Here is a 21,589-nt window from a genome sequence, read left to right on the forward strand (position 1 = left end):
CTCGAAATTTAGCCCTACTCTGTCAGTAGTGAGAGTTCATTGGAATGCTGAATATCGGATACTTAAACTTTCGTGTAAAGTGTAGAAAGCGTTCTTGCGAAATTTCAAATCGACTAGGTAATCCAAAGGTAATCTGAACTCCTCGTTTGGAGGATTACCTCGAGCTCTCTCTAAGAGTTGGCGAACCGAAGTGCACTTGATATTTGAGTCTGAGTCGCTATAAGATCTAGACTTGTAAGTTATCAAGCGACGGAGTTGCTCTAGTACGACGGAGGTCGAGTCGCGTCACCGTGTCATGAGGAGATGTCACAGTCACGGCGTTTCACACTTCGGTGATTCCATCCACACCATGAGCTTTGTCTTGGACGCGCTCATAATCGCCGCAGGATGGATTCACGTCGCCCTCGCGCCCTACACGAAAGTGGAAGAGAGCTTCAACCTTCACGCAATCCATGATATTCTTATGTATGGCATTAGTCCAGCAAATCTTCATAAAGTACGTGTTCAACACAACCGAACAAAGGGAAACTTTTGACACGGAAGTGACAGTACGACCATTTCACTTTTCCAGGGGCAGTTCCACGTACTTTCATCGGAAGTATAATACTTGCATGGGCCTCTTCCCCGGTCATACGAAGTGCTCAATCTCTGGGTTTATTGTCGTCCAAATTTGACATGCAAATTATTGGTGAGCTCGATCGCGTATCCGTTTTTGACACCACCTTGATGCAGTCATAGCGAGACTCGTACTTGCTTCATCCAATGCCCTGGGCCTCTGTTGCATTCGACATGCGGTTTCTCGACGTTTTGGTCGACTTACCGGGCTTTTATTCACTTTGATAACAATATCTCAGTTTCATATTCCGTTCTGGATGGGACGAACGCTTCCGAACATGTTTGCATTACTTCCAGGTACGTTCTTGTGAAGTATCATCCTCAACTTGATGTTTATCTCTTTGAAAGTAAATTTGGCAACGTACTTGCTGCTTGATCGTGCTCCGAACGCATTGAACCCGTCGCCCCGAAATGTTTATACCGCCATATCTCTTTTGACCTTCGCTGGCGTTGTATATCGGGCGGAGTTGGCTCTTCTTCTCGCCCCCATCTCTCTTCAGGCTTTGTACCAGGGGAGCTGTAGCCTCACTGGTCTTGCTAAATGCGGTATCATAACAGGAGCAGTATCGATAGGTGGCCTTGGAGTGTTCTTCTCTTGTTTGTGCGTATGACTGACGCCGTTCGAAAAGCTCTTACAGCTTCTGTGGATACCTACTTCTGGCAATCGCCAAACCCGCTGTGGCCTGAATTGTCTGGTCTCTATTTCAACGTTATACAAGGCAAAAGCTCAGAATGGGGCGTAAGTAAACATGCTTCGTTTGTCAAAATGATACTAAACGGTTTTCATCTAGACGTCACCGGCTTACACCTACTTCCTTTCATACCTCCCCAAGCTACTGCTTACTGCGCTTCCTCTGTCCGGAATAGCTTTCGTCTTTGATCACCGTATTCGGCCGGTGCTCTTACCTTACATCGCATTCATATTCTTGATCAGTGGATTAGGCCACAAAGAGTGGCGATTCATCGTCTATGTCGTGCCTGTATTCAACGTTGCAGCCGCAAGAACGGCTAGATGGATGTCGGTACCCGTTTCGCCGTTCCTCACCCTCTTGTTAATTAAGTTTTTTCAGGGTTTCGCGAAGAAAATCCTCTTTTATGGGCAGATTTTATTTCATGGCTGCGTGGATCATGATCCTGGCGAATATAGCTCTAACTGCTGTGACTACTTTGGCATCCATTCACAATTACCCGGGCGGTGTCGCTTTAAACAATTTCAACAACTATATTACTAAGAATTACCAAAACACGGGTGAGCTTGTTTGTTTCTACCGTCTAGTTTAATTTGCTCACTTGCTGGTAGCTCCACACGTCCATATTTCGAATCTAGCTGCACAAACGGGTGCTTCGCTATTCCTTCAAACACACGCACCGCCTTTCATTGAAGGCTCCGGTCGCCCTTCTGCTTGGACGACATATAACAAGACAGAGGGGTTGACAGTTAAATCGCTGGGTTCTTCGAAACACTTTACACATATCATATCGGAAGTTCCTCTTGAAGAGTTCGGTTGGATAAATAAGAGTAAATGGAAGGAAGTTGGGGTAGTCTATGGATTCGAACGATGGGTTATTGACCGGCGGATCCTTCGGGGTAATGAGGGTATATGGGATGTCATGACCAAACTTGGGGGTGTGGTGACGATGGCGAGAAGTGGTAGATTGTGGATTTCGGAACGGAAGTATTAGGATTTTGTTGTGTTACCCCTGTCCAACGCAGACCTATTCTCTTGTATCATAGCCATCTAATTTGGAAGAACATATATTGATTCTTCTCCATCAATGCACAGACCACCAGAACTCAGAAATATCCTAGGATACAAGGAGAGCGCCAAACTAAGGAATACTTGAAAGTTGAGACCAATGCAACTTCGTTGCAAGTGGCATGCTTCCCCTGGTTGACTGCAACGAAGGCGTTGAAAAAGACATGTTCAAGCCAGCAAATTCGTAGACTCTGTGACTTCGTACATGCAGCAAAATTGCGATTAGTACAACACACAGAGATGATCTCTTGGTGCCGGACCAGAGCGTCCACGGGGAAAGTCGCAAGCGAGCGATTATATTTGAAAGCAATAATATCAGCTCGTCAAGATATCTGAATGACAGATATATCAGATTGCGGGTCCCTTGTGGATTGTGGCTGAATTCGAACCAGAGGTAATCGCTAAACTTGTCGTCAAAGCGTTCAAAGGTTTTCCACGCTCCCGACATTGTAACTTGCAGGAAGGTCCTATGCCGCCAGTATGAATGTTTCTCGGTGTAGAGTTCCAAGATGCGCCCAATGTCAAACAGTACACCGGCTCGGGAGAGGTTGATTCTGACGCGGGCGGATTCGTGCGGAGTTAACCGAACCGCCAGAGTCCCTATATTCACGTGATACTGACAGAGCTTGTGATACATTGACAGCAACAACACGAACGCCTTTTAATACCGAGACATCTTCAACATGGTCGGGTTTGCGCCTTTTCACCACCATGTCTCTTCCTCCTGGTCCAAAGTTTGTGCTCAAACAGCTCTCATGGATCTCTAGGCGAGTAATTGTGGTACATCTGTGTTTGCGAGCACTGGATTATCTTGACATTCTTCCACTTTCCACGACTGCAAATGTACTAGCTTCAGTTCTGGTTCAAGCGCTGGCGATACTTGGGCAGCCGTTATGGGAGGATTTTAAGATGAAGCGGGATGCTGCTGCAAGAGGTGCAGTTCTCGTGCCGAGAGTTCGTCAGAGTTCACGGTCAATCGTGAAGGATATCTTGAAGAGTTTCCAGTCGGGTTATATAGGTCTGTTACTCCTATTGCCGGACTACAATGCTGACAACTTAGACGACTCTCAGCCGAAGTGTTCGACGACTGGCGAGAAACATACGGGAATACCTACTTCTTGAAGATCTTTTCAGACAAGAGGGTGAGTATCTCCATCGATGTCAAACGCAGGCTAAGATTGACCCGCTCGACGCCTTAGATACTTACCCTTGAACCACTCCATATGAAGGCCGTCCTTGCAACGCAGTTTGATGAGTTTGTGAAAGGTATGTATCAGACGTCATCACCATCAACTTTTCGATCCGATAGTCTTGTCAAGGTTCACTTCTATTCTCTCAATGGAAATCCCTGCTCGGTGCGGGCGTCTTCAATTCTGATGGTATGTACACCTCACATGTCTCCTCTCGTGTTTTTGTAACAGTTTGATTACCAGGTGACATGTGGAAGTAAGTGACTAGCTTCTGGGTCGTCGCTTTTGGGCGCTGTTGTCCTTTTTCGGTTGTCGTCGGTGGTCTGACGGACCAGGGGTAACTACCGGGATCGCGTCAAGATCTCTCTGATGAGCCCTATATGCGTGCCGCACCCTCTTTGAGAAGTCAATGAAGTCCTCTCCCGGAAGTCTTTCATCAAGATTTGACCGAAAGTTGTGAAGGTTGAGGTTGTAATAATACCGATGCCTGCTACTTTCTCCTAAATCACCTCCTAAATCACCTTGTGATTGCTGGCTCTGACTTGTTGACGTTCACAGGTTTCATCGACAGATGACTCGGCCGTTCTTCAGCAAAGATCGCATCCGTGATTTCGAAATTTTCGATAACCATGCGATGGAAACTATCGAGCTGATGAAAAAACGTCTATCCGAAGGGCACCCAATTGATTTCCAGGTTTGTGGCCCCTCCACTCGCCTCGCCCCTACTCCGAAACTGAAGAAGAGACGAAACATGTTTAGGACGCGGTCGGTCGATTTACTCTCGACTCTGCCACTGAATTCTTGTTTGGGAAAAATGTTCGGTCACTCGATGCGGGATTGCCCTACCCAAAGTCATCTGGGATTTCAAACACATACGAATTTGAGAACCATCCTTCGAATCGATTCGTTACAGCATTTATGAAGGCACAGGCAATTGCAGTGCAGCGTTCCCGCTTAGGCACGACGTGGCCGTTGATGGAATTTTGGAAGGACGAGCTTGCGATGAATAGGGCGATTGTTGATGAATTCGTCAAACCGATCCTCGCAGGCGTTAAACAACGGGAAAAGTCTCGGAGTGCTCAATCGAAGGAACCGTTGGAGGAAGACGAGTTTTTCCTTGCGCATTTAGTCCGCCAGAACACAGGTCATCTTTCAGTAAGCTTCTCCTGATCATATTGCTGACGGTTTTCAAACAGATGATCAAGTTGTCCTCGATGAACTCGTCAATATTCTCGTCGCATCGCGAGATACCGTAGGAACTTTCGCCCTTCCTTTCCTTCCTCGATCCTCACGTTCCTCTTAGACCGCCGCACTGCTCTCGTTCGCTGTATACATACTAACGGAACGCCCCGACATTGTTCAACGGCTCCGAGAAGAAGTTCTAAGACATGTTGGGCCTACCAGTCCACCATCGTACGAAGATATCAAGGAGATGAAGTATCTTCGTGCGTTTTTGAATGGTGGGTTCCTACATATAGCTTTGGTTGATTTATTGACTCTGGCTATGATTGCGCTATTCCAGAAACGTTACGCCTGTATCCACCTGTGTAAGCCCGAGTTCTCTATAAATTAGTTTACAACTGATAATCTTTCACCAAAGGCCTATCGATTCCCGGTAAGTTTGGTTTTGATTGGCTCATTATTTGACTACCAGAACTTATGAGTTGCCAGGAATTCAACAAAGGCGACTACATTGCCCAGTGTGAACGGGCCACCGATTTTCGTTCCTGAAAACACAAGGTATGTTTCTTTTTCTTCTTGAAACTCAGGCCTCTCCTAAGCACTTGCGGTCTCGACTTTAGGGTCACATACAGCGTGTTTTTAGTTCATCGGAGAGAAGATCTCTGGGGTCCTGACGGTTCGTTGCACATCTTCTCGTTCTGTGTATGCACCATTTCAAGTTTTGCTCACTCGCTCCTGCTTTAGCCGATGAATTTGACCCCGATAGATTCTTGGACGAGCGGTTACACAAGTATCTTACCCCGAACCCATTCATCTTCCTGCCGTTCAATGCTGGACCTCGGATTTGCTTAGGACAACAAGTGAGTGGTCGTAACTATTGAATACGGGCAAGAAGCTAAACGATATGTTTAGTTCGCATACAACGAAGCTTCGTTTTTCCTCGTTAGACTCCTTCAGAACTTTTCGTCCTTCACGTTCGCGGATGATGCACAGGATGGGTGTGACAAGCCACCACGACACTGGAAAGGATTGAAGGGAACGAAGGGGAGGGATAAGATTACGTTCCAGATCTTTCTCACTATGAGTGTTAGAGGTGGGTTGTGGGTGAAGATGGAAGCTTGATTTGAGCATTGTTTGGGGTTTTTATTGTTTATGTAACTGATACAATACGTCTTTGAGTCCATGTATCGTACCATGTATCGTACTTGCCCCAAATCCTGTACTTTGAACCAGTAGCCAGTGTCCATCTCAACTTGTACCGTTTCCCTGAAATGGGCTTGGAATTGCTCCGCCGCGCTGAGGGGGCAATCTTGGGATTGGATCGGGTGGCGGGCGGAGGTGTGCATGTGAGGCCTCGGTGAGCTTTGTTGACAACAAAAAGCTTGTACTTGAGAGAGTATTATAATGTCATTCAAACGTCTAGACATTCAAAATCCATTGACAAGAAGGTAGCATGTATGATCATGAAAGACATACAGTGAAGAAGTAGACCAGCTGTATCGACAAATGGTAGGTATCGTTGAATAATCCACCTCGAACGATATGGTTTTGTCCTGCGTCCTGTTGAGCGTCAACTTCCAATTGAATTGCACGTGCTTGATCACAGCTATCCCAAGCGCGAAAAGACCTCCGACGTCGAATTCCTTTTGGGACCTCCTGAAAGAAGGCGACTAGAAGTACTTGAAGACCTTGATATCGGCGTAAGAAGAGTAGATTCGGTACGTGTTGTTGCCTCGGGAAGTCAGAAGACCGTAGCTGATCTGGCCAGAGCACGCCATTACATTCCTGAAATCCAGGTAGCACCCAGCAAAAGTAACAGTTGAAGAGAAAAACCCCAGTAAAGATGCCCATTTTCCGTCGGGAAACCTCCGTATCGGTTGCTACTGAGGATGTTTCAGCTGCCAATGGCGATAATGGTGGCTTGGTGACCAGGTTTCTTGTTTTGGGGGGGCTTGTCCTGGCAGCGGTGATAGCGACCAAGAAGTGGTTCTATCCATACACCATTGGTGATTTGGAAAGTCAAGTGAAGTCCATCGATATGCTTATCACGGATAATATGAGCCTGAAATGGAATTTACTTGGAGATTCTGCACCTAGTTTTAGACGGAAACTAGAGAGGTAAGTTGCTGAAAGGCTCGCACCTATGTCTGACATGCTAAAATCCACCGTTAACTTCCCATCTGCCGACTCACTGGTTCCCCTTCCTATTCGAAAAACCAGAGTTAACGACGAAGTACGGCTAGTCAAGACGAACATGTACGCAGAGCCAGACAAAGCGAAAATCGTGGTCTGGATGGGTTACCAATGGTCTCAACTGCGCGATATCAAGGCGTGCTATATGAGATTGCGGGAGTTGCAGTTGGATGTGACGGTGGGTGGGCACGATCCTGAACTGAGGTAGAAAATCGTCAACATGATGGTTCTGATGTAGGTCGAGATAGCAGAGCGAACGCGGAACATACGTGCAAGCGATAACCCGCTACCAATGCCTTAGAGGTCGCCAAGCATCCATCGCCGGACGCCTGTGATCTTATGGCACCCAGATAGTCCTGTCCAACCTCGTTTCGTTGTTGTTGTTGCTGTTGCTGTTGTTATTTTTTCTTCTTCCATGGATTGTCGTCGTCTTCCGTTCGTTGAAACGTCTGTCCCTAAATTCCGTCCAATTTATTGTATCCCTCTTTTTGAACCTTGAAGATTAGACCATTGCTCAGGAAGGAAAGGTTCAGAGAAAATGCACAGGAAAAAAATGGCATCTCGAAAAGGAACAAACAAAAGAGAGACAACAGACCATAGGGCGCACCATTAATTTTTATTTGATGATCCATCCAGAAGTGTTTGACGATTCCAGAGGTCGACTTTGAGCAAGGGGACCTGGGCTGTTGCGATTCTGTGTAAGAGCTCTGATTCTGAGTGTTTGTGGTGGCACAGAGGATTCAGTTGAGACAATCTTCAAGGAAACGCAGATTTCGTTGAAACAAAGTGAATCAGTCACATAGGGACGACGAGGAAAGGAGGTTGAGTTGAACGATCAGCGGGACAACGGACGACCCCGGCATTCATCCTTTATTGACCGTGTCACACAACAATAATTCATAATTCCTACTTCGTGACTCAGTTGAGTCAGTGACACGGTCAATAAAGGATGAATGCCGGGGTCGTCCGTTGTCCCGCTGATCGTTCAACTCAACCTCCTTTCCTCGTCGTCCCTATGTGACTGATTCACTTTGTTTCAACGAAATCTGCGTTTCCTTGAAGATTGTCTCAACTGAATCCTCTGTGCCACCACAAACACTCAGAATCAGAGCTCTTACACAGAATCGCAACAGCCCAGGTCCCCTTGCTCAAAGTCGACCTCTGGAATTGTCAAAGACTTCTGGATGGATCATCAAATAACAATTCATGGTGCGCCCTATGGTCTGTTGTCTCTCTTTTGTTTGTTCATTCTTGAATTCCCTCTTGTTCAGTATCTGTGTGTCCGCTACGAAAAGATTCGGACGACGAACGGAAGCATCGGATGCGGAGCGCAAAACATCCATGTCGGACGGCGCTCTAGGTACCCACTCGGGATGTATGTCCACTATCAGCTGGCCTGCGAATTCTTGCGCTTTAACAAAGAGGTATGTACATGTAAGATCCCATTCGATTTATCTTCAACTTCTCTTCACATCAACTCAGTATCGCAGCCACGTACCAGCGGACTCTACCGCGACTGCTGTGGACGCAAATAGCACACCCCAACATCGTGCGGTACGACCACTGGAACTCTATACACGTAGCGGTCTCTGTCTTTCGGGCTTCGTATTCATGTTCGCGTTGATTTGGAGACAACTTTCTTGACGCAACACGTCGTCAAAGGGCAGCAAGAGGTGGTGAAATAGTCGCACTTTCGGTCTACTGTTCGCTTCCTGCTTAGGTTGAGGTTATCAAGTCCATCCGGCCAAAACTTCAAGGCAACTCATAATCAATGCAAATCAAAACAGTACAACAGTCCCCATTAGGGGCAAGATCAACTGGTTGTCGTCCAACCCTTCTGTTAGATGGAAGCGGCAGTTGGGTTCACTGAGAACGATCGTCAGTATTGGCGGGCCCCCGTAGGTAAGCTTCGCTTTCGATTATCTATCTCCGTCTAAATTGACTCGTCATTGATTGGCTCCGCAACGTCTAGAGTTAGCGCACGCACCATCAAGTCCTCCTGTAATTCCATCAAGGTTCGGTAGTTCACCTGCACATCGCGCATTTGGCACATCTCGAAGGAAACCCAAGCAATCACATCTTTCCTATCGGGTTCTCTGCTCATTCTGTTTCTTATCCTGCATGCCACCTCGTTTTCCCTTCAACAAGAAAACAGAATACTCCGTCACTTGGTTTTCCGAGCAAAGCCATCGAAACACACCTGAACAACGTTCTCTTGTAACTCCATGCTGAATTCCCCAAAATATTGCGCTCAAGAGTCATATTCTCCCGAATCAACTCGTCAACAGCCTGTATCTGCCCTTCTACGTCTTCAATGGTGTTCGGATACATCCATTTTATAGCTCCTCCGCCTGTCGCAAGAAGGATAGCTCCAATGACAAGAATCTTCAGAAAAACGCTACCGTCACCATTATCCGAAGCCGAAACCTCCCCCACTGCCTCAGATATGAAAGTTTCTGAAGGAAAAGCTGGCATTTTTCAGATCTTGCTTTGTCCGGGTGGGATGTTAGGAATGGTATAGTCTGTGTTCGAAAGGACCGTATCATTGGAAGTTAGCAAAGGGGCAACGAGGCTCGTTGAGGCTTCTCCGCACCGGATAGGATGTACTTTGAAGGTATGTGTTTAGTTGTTGAAGATTGTCGATTAGCTTTCTCAACAATCCCTCTTGGGTTCGTTGGCGACGCTAGGACGAGCTGTTAAGTCATGTGGGAGGAATGTATGGAGGAACTGCGGCCCTCTCGATGACGCCCGCCTTAACGCTCACAAATTGTAGCGACAGGGAGAATATTCTGAATACGAAGGCTACAAGACTATCGTGAAGGCAATAAGATACGTGGTCTCAGTCGGATTACATCGAGAACGAGCTCTGGGAAACCTTAGGTTGAATTTTGATTTGTCCTCTCCTGTTTGTAGATCCAGTAATAAGATGAATTTGTCTTCCCAGTATTCTTGAAGAAGGATATGTACCTGGCCCAGGACTTAATCCCCCTCGGTAACCTTGTGCTGCCTATGACGTCCTGAGAGGTTCAATACTCCGTACGTATCACGGAGATGGTGTCGCAGATATTTGCTGAAATTCGGAATATATGTCGGGATTTCTGTAACGAATCTAAATTTATGCGGTGTCAGACGAGAGAGAACATATAATGAATAGGTATGAACGTACGTTAGGGGGCACGAAGTCCTCTTTTCAAACGCTGAAAACGGGTGCATTCACATCCGACTACGACGACGAACACTTGACGTCAAGATGTTGTGGAGGCGTTGACTACTGAGCGCTGAGCGTTGGCTTTCGAGCAAGTTCATAACGTTGGGAGCTAGATTATACCTGTAGTCTCCGCCGAATCGGCTACCATGTTACGCCTGTCAGCTTCTATATCCATGAACCGTCGGGCATTGAGCCCATTGTGTTGGTGTCGTATGCGCGGTATCCCAATGCCATCCATACTCTGCCATTGGGCTTGTACTAGTGCGCCGTTCCGCGAACAGGGAGATCTGCGAAGATCTCGCTATGAACTTAGTGCTGGCGTTGACTGAGTAGGATTATTGAACGGTGTGTTGGATTGCAGATCGTGATTCCATTTCAGAGGAAAAGAGAGACTTGTAAGTTACAAGACTTCAAGAGTTACGGGGTGTTCGGCCGTCCTTTGCACGTGGCCAGTCCATGGACGCCCCCGGTTTAGATCCGGCAGGACGGCAACGCACATTCTGTTCCGTCATCAGTAACTTCTTCAACTCCTGCGGGAGTGTTCCTCACCAATGCTTCCTCTTCCATTCTTGTGTCTTTCTCTTCTATCTTCTGTTGTACATGCCAGAAACTCTTCTTCGTCGAGGACGAATCAACTATCTCTGTCTTCCTACCAGCTAAGCTCAGTGAGTTCCATCTCCAATAACGAACCTCAGGGCAGATGTTGATTATTTTATTGCAGGGTCTGTCGTTAAGTCGCGACGGTAATTGGCATAATGACTTCAAAGAACCTTACATGAACTAAGCGTCGTCTCTCAGAGAAATGTCCGCCATGTTTCAACTGCATGTTACCAGCGTTTACCTGTGGGCAATACGCAGAGTGCAACCCATACGATGGGCAGTGTAAATGTCCTTCAGGATGGAGTGGGATCGATTGTTTGACTCCTCGTATGTCTCATTACGGGTCGAAACGGATCATTAACTAATTCCTTTGCGTCGCTTTCGTAGAGTGTGACTCACTAGCGGAGGGAGAACATCGAAGACCTCGAGATCCTGGAACAAGTTGTCAATGCAAGGATGGATGGGGTGGTATCAATTGTAATGGTGCGTTCAATGTAAAATTTCTGCGGCGCTTTTGAGATCGAAGCGTATCCTGTTTTTCAGTCTGTAGGACGGACAACGCGTGTCATGGCTTCCCATTACACGGAGGAGTTCCAGACGAAGGCGATGTACCTGCAGGCAACATGACTTGCTACAAAGGAGGCGAAACGGTTTTCAACAATCATCAAATGTGTGATGTCACCAGTCAGTCCCTACACCTCACGTTCACAACGGTTTCATCTTCATCTCAAGTTACTCTTCGCAGACCGAAAGATTATAGACCAAGTAGGAGCAGATCGACCCGTTCAAGTTACGTTCTCGTGCGATAACGAGGATGCGACGTGTGCATTCCAGTTTTGGGTGGCAGAAGTCGAGTCATTCTACTGCGCGTTGGACGGCTGCTCATCTCACGTGAAACATGGTTACGATACCAACATAACCAGCTATGAATGCGAAAAACTCAAATGCAGCTGCATACCGGGTAGATTCATCTGTGGAGAAGACGGGAGTGTCGGTGGGTCCTTTTGCTCAGACGTGACCAACCCGTGGGCTGAAGTTTCTGTCAGACATCAGCGATTTCTTGACAGAAGAGATTAAAGGGCCTGCCAAATTCAGTTGCAGGTCTGGGAATGGGTGTCGTTTCGAGGAGGACGCCATGAATAGTTTGATCAATGATGTTTTCGGGGATCCTTATATCACCCTAGACTGTTTTGGAGGAGAATGCCTCCACTATTCCCAAGTTCCTGGCTACGTAGTAAGTATAAACTTGGCACCTTTTACGCTCGTTCCTCAACTTCTTCTATAGCGCCCTCCCAAACCCGACAATACCATTTGGGTTGCCATTAGCTCAGCAGCTGCATGTTTCGTTGTTTTTGTGGCCTCCGCATGTGCGTGAACCTTTTTTTACCGTTCAAACCGATTTTTACTATCGTTCCAAAGTGATATGGTACCTGGGACGTGCCTCTGGGGGCGATTTTGGGCCTATTCAGCTTCCGGAGACGGAAGTCTCGCGTCTGATGACAGACCATGTTCCTGCGTCGTTGCACTTCTCCAACATATCATACACTCTAGGAACCAAGAGAATTATATCTGGTATCACAGGAACTGTTAAACCGGGGCAGGTTATGGCAATTATGGGAGCATCCGGTGCTGGAAAATCCACTCTACTTGACATTCTCGCGCGGAAGAACAAGCGAGGGAACGTGACAGGAGTTACATTGGTTAACGGGCGAGAAGTGAAGGACGAAGAGTTCAGAGCTGTCACGGGTTTTGTCGACCAAGAAGACACGCTGATGCGCACATTGACCGTTTATGAGACGGTGCTTTACAGTGCTTTGTTGAGGTTGCCTAGGGAGATGAGTTACGAGGCCAAGAAGTTTAGGACATTGGAGACGATGAACGAATTGGGGATTTTGGGTATTAAGGATATGAGGATCGGAGAGACCGGTGCGCTGGCTTGAACTCTGGATGAGAGCCCTTCCACTTAGGATTCTTTCTAGGCAACCGGTCAATATCTGGTGGTGAAAAGCGACGTGTCTCTATAGCTTGCGAGCTTGTCACCAGCCCATCTATCCTTTTTTTGGACGAGCCGACTAGTGGTTCGTGGCAACCATACTTACCTGATATTTCCTTGATGACATTTGCACGCAGGACTCGATGCCTTCAATGCTCACAACGTTGTAGAATGTCTGGTTTCTCTTGCTCGGGATTACAACCGCACAGTCGTTTTCACTATCCATCAACCACGGAGTAACATTGTCGCTCTCTTTGACCAGCTCGTTGTCCTTGCGATGGGGAAAACCGTATATTCTGGGGAATTCTCGAAATGTCAAGGATACTTTGCATCCATCGACCGTCCTTGCCCTCCGGGGTTCAACATTGCGGATTATCTCAGTAAGTATATTCAATCGAGTAGTCAAATGCTTTAACTTGAACTGTTCACTACAGTCGATTTGACGGTCAATGCCACGATCTCCAGCCCCATCAGCCAGCAAAGCACAACCTTAGAGCCACCTTCCCCAGCAGATATCACTAATCTTGACGATGAAGAACGTGCCGTAGGTAGCTCGCAGGCCCTTCCACTTGCGGTACGCTCGCATCCATCTCAGGAAGATGCCAATGACGCATCAAGACCAGACTCGATCGCTTCATCAACAGGAGCCTACATCAGGCGCAAGACTTCCCAGATTCTTGAATCTGTTACGAACAATCAATTTGGAGAAGCCTCTGTACCCCCGAAACTGGCACAGTTGGTGGACCTTTATGAGAAAAGCAGTATTGCTGCCGAGCTTACAGCTGATATCGAGAGGACTGTACGGGCTAATGTTGGTCAGGGTAACAGCGAGAGAGAAACACGAGATGTTGCCGTTGAGACAAGTCTTTTGAGGGGAAGAAAGCGAGCAACTTGGGGTACTCAGTTTAGGATACTGAGTGGGAGAGCATTCAAGAATCTTTATCGGGACCCTGCGTTGCTTATGGTGCATTATACTTCTGCGATCGCCCTTGCCCGTATGTCATTTCTGTCACCTTTATCCAGTTTTCCACACTCATTCCCTGGATAGTGATATCAGGGTTCTTCTTCCGCAACGTGACGTAAGTGTACTTTGCGACTACTTATTGAATCATTATTGATGGTGGCTGGATGAAAAGAATTGATATTGCTGGGTTCCAGAACAGGTTGGGTAAGTTGTACTTTTACTCCACCCTTCTCAGGTTGATATCAAGTTACTTATTCTTTACATCTCAGGGTTGTTCTTCTTTACTTTGGCGCTTTTCGGGTTCTCTTGTTTATCAAGCCTGGGCCTCTTTGCGGGAGAGAGAATTCTATTTATTCGCGAACGGTGTGTTATCACCTCGGACGTCCCACAGGTCCTAACTGACACACCTTGTAGATCGAATGGATATTACTCTTCTTTCACCTACTTCTCATCTAAGGTATATTTTAACCTGTCACTCGGCGGTTTACTTGATCGAAGCGGCTCCCATTCATAGATTCTGTTTGACATACTGCCGCTACGGCTCGTCCCTCCATTGATCTTCGGTAGTATCGTATATGGACTGGCAGGCCTCGTGCCGACTGTGACTGCCTTCTGGAAATTCATCCTTGTCCTCGTCATGTTTAACCTGACTACTGCAACCTTCGTATTATGGCTTTCAATTGCATTTGCAAACACGAGTGTAGCCAGTCTTGTTGGTACACTGGTTATGCTGTACAAGTACGTTCGGCTCCTTTACCTGTTCCTTGGTTTCTGTAACGAAGAAGCTGATCTATCTTACAGTTTGTTATTCACAGGATTGCTCATCAACCGAGATACCGTTCCCAAAGCACTGCAGTTCTTGCACACGGTATCCTTCTTTCATGCAGCTTTTGAGGCTTTGGCTGTGAACGAGCTGAGATATCTGTCTTTGAAAGAAGTCAAGGTATTGTTATCTCTTTTCTTCACCTAGCGCAGGAACGAATTTTGATGTCTTGTTCATCTTAGTATGGCGTCGAGCTGGACGTTCCGGCAGCTACTATCCTATCCACGTTTGGATTGCACGTTCAGGTTTGATTGCCCTTTGTTTGCAGTTGACCTCATCTCTCATGTTTTCATTTTTTCAGTCCTTCTGGTGGCCAAACATTTCATTATTGGGTATCTTCTGTGCGGTTTTCACGGTCTGCAGTTTCTTCACCCTGCATTACTTCGTGAAGGAGAAGCGTTAACGGGGCAGTGGTGCCTACTTAACTCCCGTCACGAACTTTACCATTTTGTATCCCTGTTCGATACACACACGCCACTAGTTTCCTTTCCCCCAAATCTTCGCGCGAACCCCACGATCATTTGTTGTAAAATATATATTTTCTTGGAATCGGTTCCTCGCAAACTGCTTTCGGGGTCCTCAATGACTCTCCCTGTGAACTTTCGCACCCTTTTTTCCCGTCGTCTCTCCTTATGGGGATCGTTCTATCTGAGCTTTCTGATCCAGATCTAATTGTTTACGCGTACTAAAATACATGGTTTATCTTATTGTCTTTTTTTTCTCTAGGCGGGTTTCTTCCCTTTCTTTTCTCATTGAATCTATGTTATGAGACCTGAGCGTACCTCGATTGATTAGCGTACTATAGGCGGGTGGAACTTGGATTTAGGCTAGAGGCGCTTTAACGTTAACGCTAAAGCCTACTTGCTCGCACGTACCTTATTAGGCCCCAACCTCTCTTGTCCCGCTTCGACCGGGGGTGGAAGGAGTGCGACTAATCGGAGCCGTGGTAAGTTGTGGGGGTCCTTGTGGCTTGATCTATTAATTTTTATGGGCCGCCTGGACCACCCCATAATCTGTCTATGGGGGGGACCACCATTATGAGGGGGTACATATTATTTTCTATTGCGATGCAGAGACGTGTAAATGAAATGGATAGATGCGATGATTGACGAGTTGAAAAAAAAAAGTGAAACAACGAGTGGTACATGTACAAACGAAAGGTTATCTAGCGGTAAGCAAGTAGTGAGAGGAAGAATTCTAAAGCGAGGTAGCGAGGATAAGAAGGGAGAAAGACATAAAAGGAAGCGAAAAGTAAAGGAGGTATCTTTAGTGGGTGAAGGGTAGTAGAGAGGCGGGCACCTCCATATACAAAAGGTATCAAAGACAGTGGGGTTTGCTGATGTTGTTGACATAGGTAAATACAAAGTGAGAGGAAATGGATGGGGGATGAAAGAGACGAGGGAGCGGGGCGTAAGAGTCGGAGATTCTAACCAGGTAGAATGAGAACCGACTGTGTTCGGTGTTTGTATAAGAAAATGTCTCTTCGAAGGAACACAGTTAACCTGTCCGTGATCTGGCGATTCTATTCCACCCAACCTTCCCTCCGTCTTTTTGTGGAAAACACTAACGCTTCTTCGTCCTCGTCTGGGTTTTGGTCTCCTCTATGATTCGAATCGTGAGACCCGTTCAAAGTCGTACGACCTTCGACGGTGCTCTCGACAGTACCTTCGTAGGTACCTTGGTCATCCCTTTCTCCGCTATCTTCACTCCCCGAGTCAAGATAACCTCCCACCTCATCGTTCATAAATATAATCCCCCCACCTCCAGGATGCGTAGGAGCAGAGGTGCCGGTGTTCGGGCTACCATAACTATATGCTCCCTGTCCCCTGTAATAACGTACACCTCCCTCTACGTCTACTCCATCATCCCCATCGTCGTCGTCAAAATCAGGGTCGAAGTCATCAGACTGATAGCTGCTCGTGAAACTTCTCGAGCCGGGGTACGCAGTGGCACCTTGGTCCCAACTACTGATCCTTCTGTTGGCCAATCCACCGAAGCTGCTGCTACTGTTGCTTCCCACGCTGCTATGTACTCCACCGGTGTTGTGAACTGCGTCTAGAACATGATCGCCTGACATAAAGGCGGTAGCAAAGGTAGGGGAAACCACAGGTGGCGACGTGCTACCTGACCTTGATCCACTGGCTCCTGAACGAGCGGCAAAAAGAGCAGCCGAAGAGGAAGAACGGCTTGAAGATCCTTGCGTTTGCGGAGTGGGATGCGCGGATGCTGGTATAGAATGGGCGAGCCTTAAATCGTTCACTGAAGAGACGATGGCGGGTTGATAAGAATCAAAGTCAGCAAACTCAATCTCGCTGTCACTAGTTCCCGAGCCCGTTCCAGCACCAGAGGACGAGGTCTGCTTCTTCGGTACTTGTTTTCCCTTCCTCTCCTTCACCCGCGCTTCAATGGGTGAGTTGCGCTGACTTCCCCTACTGTTGGGTCTCCAGTGAGTGATAGTGGATAAGAGACCGGTGAGACGTTTCCCACTGGGGCTAGCAGAACGCTGGCCGCCAGTTACGACGCTACGCACGCTTCCGCTACGAGGTCGGGATGGTGAAGGCGCGTGGAGAGCTGGAGCTGCGGAGAGAGGGACGATATCCGGAACAGTAATACTAGGCCTCGGCGTCGACCGAGAACCTTTGCAATCATGACCCTGTCGTATTATCGTCTCCTTCTCCTTGCCCTTGGCATTTCTAGATACTGGACTCGACTGCTCACGCACGACCGCCTCAGACACCTTCTGCCTCCTCCTCCGTTCTCGTACCCTCCCTTTCTCTTCTCTTCTGTCCCATTCAGCTTCTGCATCTCGATCACTCCTCACTCTCCGTAGACGAAAGTTCGGTTCGGAGGTCGTATGACCTCGATCAGCATTGGCTGCGCTGTTCTGCTTCGCCTTCTTCGCCTTCTTAGCAAGGGCATTTTGTGACCGGTGCATACGAATACCCAATATGTTTGTCACAGACTGAACTTCGGTAGTCGGGGGAATTGGAGTGTGTGTGGACGTTGGAGTTACGGTGGGAGATGCACTGCCCCTAGATAACAACGCTGCGAGGCGTCTGGCGATACCCATGCCGCCTTGAGATGCAAGTAATCTTCCATCCCTAGAGCCAAGGGCTTGGGTGTTCGACAACAGACCAGGTATCGCCAATTTACTGGGCGTGGTCGCACTGGTCGCTGCGGTCGCGTTACTTGTACCCGTCCCAGTGCCACTCGTACTGGGTGTGGCAACGGCAGCTCGAGACGAACGCCCCCCCATACTCCAGTGAAAGCGTAGAATAGACATAGCATCAGAGGTCTCCTTCGGCGAAACTTGGATTGGATTCGGAGAAGTGACCTCGAGCCACGTTGAGGGGTTAGGCAGGTCGAGTAAGAACCAACGGTTGGCCTGTGAAAGAACACCCGATGAGAAAAGCATATAGACACGTGTGAGGTGAAATGAAAACATACTTTCACTTCTTCAATCGTGATTCTCTGCTCCACGTCCTTCTTTAAGAAGTGGTCGAGAAGATGAATAACGACAGGCCCGAGCTCGCCTCGGTCGATCTCCTCCTCGCGAGGTTGCCGCCCACCTGATCTGACTTTGTCGTACCCCATGGTGGCTGGTGCTCTCCAGTCAGAGTTACAGACACAAGAGTACCCTGTCCATTCACTGAGAGTATGCACACCAGGGGGACGAAATGGCGTCTTTCCGAAAAGGAAGCAATACAAGGTGACACCCAAAGCCCAAATGTCTATGGCTTTGGTCACCGGCGGGCGTGGTCCTACAGGGTTTTGAGTATACTCCCATACAATCTCTGGGGCCAGAAACGCTGGCGAACCGGCACGTTTCGCCAGGTCAGCATCATTGAGCAGCACGGGGTCCTCTTCAAAAGAAGAGGCACTAACGCCTTCAGCTGCCGCCGCCCCCAGATGTTGAGCGTAGCTGAAGTGAGCTGTTCCAAAGTCAGCAATCTTGACACGATCGTGGGTTGAGGTCCAAATTAGATTGGCGGGTTTGATGTCGCGATGAATGATTCCTTGGTGGTGAAGATATTCCAGGCCCAAAAGAGCATCTCGCATGATGCGTCTTGTCTGCTCGACAGTGAGAATGGGTCCATGATCTCCATTGGTATAGTGCACTTCTCCGCCTCCAAGGTACTCGATGACCATAAAAATCTGGTCATTCTTCCTGTCGTCGATGACTTCGTAAAGCCTAACGACGTGAGGGTGCCGACACTTCTTCATGATGGCAATTTCCTTTCGAATTTCCTGTTCTGCGGTCCGTATACCGTCGACGACTGGTACATGGTCTGTGCGCGGGGGAAGATTCTGTTGTCTGAGCTGCTTGTACTGTCGTTCTCGTTTGGCTTTTGGATTATCTCTCTTGACAATCTTCATAGCCTAAACAGAATAATCATTAGAGAATGAAAGAAAGGAAACTGAAGGGCACGCACAAATACATTCGACGGGTTAAGGTGGTCATGGCATTTCCATACGATTCCATGCTGTCCTTTTCCGATCCTGGTGTCCATAACGAATTGATTGACCATCTTCTTCCCGTCTGCAAGACGGGTGGTCTTGAGCCGGTCAGTGGTGACCACGTCGGGGTCCATCGCTGTCCACAGTGTACATTGACGAGCAGGAAGAAGAAGGTTCCAAAAAGTTTGAGCGTTACGTAAAATCATAGCAGCTCCAGATCTGGGCTTTGTATAGGGCTACTTTATCATCAAGTTATAATTGAATCAAATAACCCTCCACAACATTTATTACATCTTATTCTTTGCCCTCTCTAACTACCCTTTTCTGAACTTTCATTTCTCCTCCCGGCTGCAAGTGCACTTGTCTTCTTCCGCTACGTCTTTCATGACCTTCTTCCCGCTCAGTATCCATGAATGTCTTCTAATAGCATATACAGGAGACTCACCGCTTCAGCATGTCTGCCGCACCCCTGAAACTTTCTATCAGATCTGCATCTCAAGAGGATGTATGTCACTTTTACTTACGGCCCAGGTTGTCTTCTCACACTTACTACATTTGACTTGGTAGCACCTATTCACAGGTACCGAGGAATCTGATGCACCGTACGCGTACGCCATGGTTGAAGTCTAGAAAATGCAGTCAGCTCTACCCCAACGCCCCCGTAACCAAGTCGATCTTACCTTCAAAATTGGGGTTTGGATTCAAAATAATATGATCTGGGCTGTATTTATGTCTAGCTCGTCCCGCAGCCCCGTCATCGCGGAGTTGCTTGATAATATTCCTACGAAGTGCGTAATCGACGGCTACTAATCAGTACAGGGTGTCAGGAGGACGACCGTGACATGTCACAAATTGTTTCAATTGCCACACCATAACCCGGGATTGGAAAATTTGGTGGTATTCGGATCAGAGGGGAAAGCTCGGGGAGCACAGAGCGCGTTCTCCTTTATGGCGACAGAACATACGACTGTCTGATTGGAAAAAAGAAGCTTCCTTATGTTTACAGGACCACCTTCTCTAATCGGCAGTGGCTGAAGAAGCTTCGCGGGAGGAAAGATCTAAGGCCATTTCGAGACTAAATGATTGTGAGTCTTTGATTCGAGCCCGACGGTTAACGAACGTTCGACGACCTCAAAATAGGTGGTTTCGACGATCAATCAGGCTGTCATGATTACGGTGACCCTCGGACTTTACGCTTTAGTCTATGCACACGACTGGCCTTCATGGAGTTGACGGGCGGACTTTCTGACTGTTTTTGAAAGGATAAGGCCCGACAAGACTCGCATTTCCGCTCTGGCATGGCTATGGAACAAAAATTAGCAATCCTTACAAGCTTCCCGAGTGTCTAAACACCGTCAAACCTATAATCTGTTCCCAGCTCGACGTCTATAATCATCGACTGTTCATGGAACACCGTGCCGATCCTGGGGTCTAAATATCCCACACTGGAATTTGCCATTCCACCGCCGAATTGCTCTTGTTGCTGATTCGCATGCGAGACCAATAATCAGAAACCGCAGTTGAGAACTTCCTCGGACTCGGAAAGAGAACGAGAGACCCGCGTGCTGTTAACTCTACGATACACGGTCCTGAACCGTAGAAGACATTTTAAACGTACTCTTGGCGCTCCACACATAATTACGAAGGCAGCATAATGTTCAACAGCTTACAGCGAGAAACATCGGTTGAAACCTCACTGAGGTTCCGCCTAATCTATCATCAGACGACCACTCCCGGTCGAGGCTCTTGTTACGACAAGACCTTTCCCTTCGTCCCCCGGCACCGGCATTGAAGTCATACTGACGGGTGTACACTTCAAGCTCATTCAAGCTTCCGTTATTGTCACAGCAAGTTGACGGCTTAACCTCGACGTATTCTTGAACTTGTCAGCGTACAACCACGGTTAATAACACCGGCCAAGTCGGGTTTCATTCAAGGGTCAATACTTAGGGAACCTCAGGCACCTTTCTACAGCATACCTCACGGAAACGTGTTGAGGGTGCTCATCCTTTACGACTCCCGTTCCCCAGTTTCTCGTGAACGTTATGGAACGTCATTGATTAGACTGCGACATAATAGATGTTCAGCCATTGTACGTCCGCGTACAGGTGGCTCTTCGATCACGGCGTTTTAGCTACCCAGAGCTAGCTGCTCGCCGACAAACCAATAGAAAACAAAAAGGTTGGCTCGACTTTCATATTGTGATTGATCGGTCAATTTTCTCCTCCGTTTAGTTTCAACCCTCAAGCTTAATGATTTCGTCTGTCCGCCTCTTCGGAGCTGGGGATGCACACGTACACGAACCCTCAGACGAGTCAAAAAGTAAGTAATAGACTATATTATACCAATAATCCTCATCACCCCTAGACTTCAAAACACCGTGGCGTATGGAGGACCCTGATAAAGCCCGAATGTAAGTATATGGAAACTATTGACAGATGGAATCAGTTAGCAAACACTTAAAACAGCATATCGTTCGACGTGTCATAAAAGGTTCGTCCCCCAACTAATTGAAATGCGCACATACCACCCAGAAACTCAAGTAATATAATCGGCGCATGAGGATATTCAATTGGCAGGCTACCAACAGAGGATTAGTGCATGGT

At 47.6% G+C, this 21,589-nt stretch overlaps 6 protein-coding genes across 7 annotated transcripts; 4 read left to right on the forward strand and 2 right to left on the reverse strand.

Moving 5' to 3' along the window:
• The first annotated feature begins 323 nt into the window (after positions 1–323).
• On the forward strand, positions 324–2,402 carry E1B28_010872 (uncharacterized protein). The gene is made up of 8 exons (XM_043155855.1): positions 324–496; positions 550–688; positions 739–912; positions 964–1,188; positions 1,245–1,354; positions 1,407–1,633; positions 1,686–1,864; positions 1,916–2,402. The coding sequence occupies exons 1-8, from the start codon at positions 350–352 to the stop codon at positions 2,296–2,298; spliced, it is 1,584 nt and encodes a 527-aa protein (XP_043005637.1). The 5' UTR covers positions 324–349; the 3' UTR covers positions 2,299–2,402.
• A 594-nt stretch (positions 2,403–2,996) lies between these two features.
• E1B28_010873 (uncharacterized protein) lies at positions 2,997–5,978 on the forward strand. Of its 2 annotated transcripts, XM_043155857.1 has the most exons (16): positions 2,997–3,139; positions 3,223–3,390; positions 3,444–3,514; positions 3,572–3,638; positions 3,692–3,751; positions 3,806–3,818; positions 4,121–4,256; positions 4,322–4,706; positions 4,759–4,814; positions 4,866–5,022; positions 5,085–5,109; positions 5,163–5,177; positions 5,234–5,302; positions 5,365–5,420; positions 5,489–5,604; positions 5,657–5,978. In XM_043155857.1, the coding sequence occupies exons 2-16, from the start codon at positions 3,282–3,284 to the stop codon at positions 5,864–5,866; spliced, it is 1,545 nt and encodes a 514-aa protein (XP_043005639.1). In that variant the 5' UTR covers positions 2,997–3,139; positions 3,223–3,281; the 3' UTR covers positions 5,867–5,978. The 2 variants fall into 2 exon arrangements, with proteins under 2 accessions (XP_043005639.1, XP_043005638.1); XM_043155856.1 differs by having other exon boundaries at positions 2,997–3,390.
• A 609-nt stretch (positions 5,979–6,587) lies between these two features.
• Positions 6,588–7,145, forward strand: E1B28_010874 (uncharacterized protein; the record flags this gene model as incomplete). The annotated part of the gene is made up of 2 exons (XM_043155858.1): positions 6,588–6,862; positions 6,965–7,145. The coding sequence occupies 2 exons, from the start codon at positions 6,588–6,590 to the stop codon at positions 7,143–7,145; spliced, it is 456 nt and encodes a 151-aa protein (XP_043005640.1).
• Positions 7,146–8,594: 1,449 nt separating this feature from the next.
• E1B28_010875 (uncharacterized protein) lies at positions 8,595–9,880 on the reverse strand. Its single transcript, XM_043155859.1, has 4 exons — positions 9,531–9,880; positions 9,138–9,459; positions 8,925–9,075; positions 8,595–8,870 (listed from the first exon to the last, which is right to left on the reverse strand). The coding sequence occupies exons 2-4, from the start codon at positions 9,410–9,412 to the stop codon at positions 8,817–8,819; spliced, it is 480 nt and encodes a 159-aa protein (XP_043005641.1). The 5' UTR covers positions 9,413–9,459; positions 9,531–9,880; the 3' UTR covers positions 8,595–8,816.
• Positions 9,881–10,628: 748 nt separating this feature from the next.
• On the forward strand, positions 10,629–15,255 carry E1B28_010876 (uncharacterized protein). The gene is made up of 20 exons (XM_043155860.1): positions 10,629–10,810; positions 10,867–10,888; positions 10,944–11,072; positions 11,133–11,228; positions 11,289–11,429; positions 11,491–11,739; positions 11,792–11,979; positions 12,031–12,112; positions 12,165–12,671; positions 12,725–12,823; positions 12,876–13,118; positions 13,173–13,733; positions 13,787–13,817; positions 13,875–13,906; positions 13,972–14,065; positions 14,117–14,159; positions 14,217–14,440; positions 14,504–14,645; positions 14,708–14,770; positions 14,827–15,255. Exons 1-20 carry the CDS (start codon positions 10,697–10,699, stop codon positions 14,926–14,928), a joined length of 3,162 nt encoding a protein of 1,053 aa, XP_043005642.1. The 5' UTR covers positions 10,629–10,696; the 3' UTR covers positions 14,929–15,255.
• Positions 15,256–15,563: 308 nt separating this feature from the next.
• Positions 15,564–20,058, reverse strand: E1B28_010877 (uncharacterized protein). Its single transcript, XM_043155861.1, has 5 exons — positions 19,508–20,058; positions 19,429–19,452; positions 18,959–19,375; positions 17,973–18,905; positions 15,564–17,910 (listed from the first exon to the last, which is right to left on the reverse strand). Exons 3-5 carry the CDS (start codon positions 19,187–19,189, stop codon positions 16,048–16,050), a joined length of 3,027 nt encoding a protein of 1,008 aa, XP_043005643.1. The 5' UTR covers positions 19,190–19,375; positions 19,429–19,452; positions 19,508–20,058; the 3' UTR covers positions 15,564–16,047.
• Between the last annotated feature and the right edge of the window lie 1,531 nt (positions 20,059–21,589).

Source organism: Marasmius oreades, chromosome 7 (genome assembly GCF_018924745.1).
Source record: "Marasmius oreades isolate 03SP1 chromosome 7, whole genome shotgun sequence".
Taxonomy (NCBI): Eukaryota; Fungi; Basidiomycota; class Agaricomycetes; order Agaricales; family Marasmiaceae; genus Marasmius; species Marasmius oreades.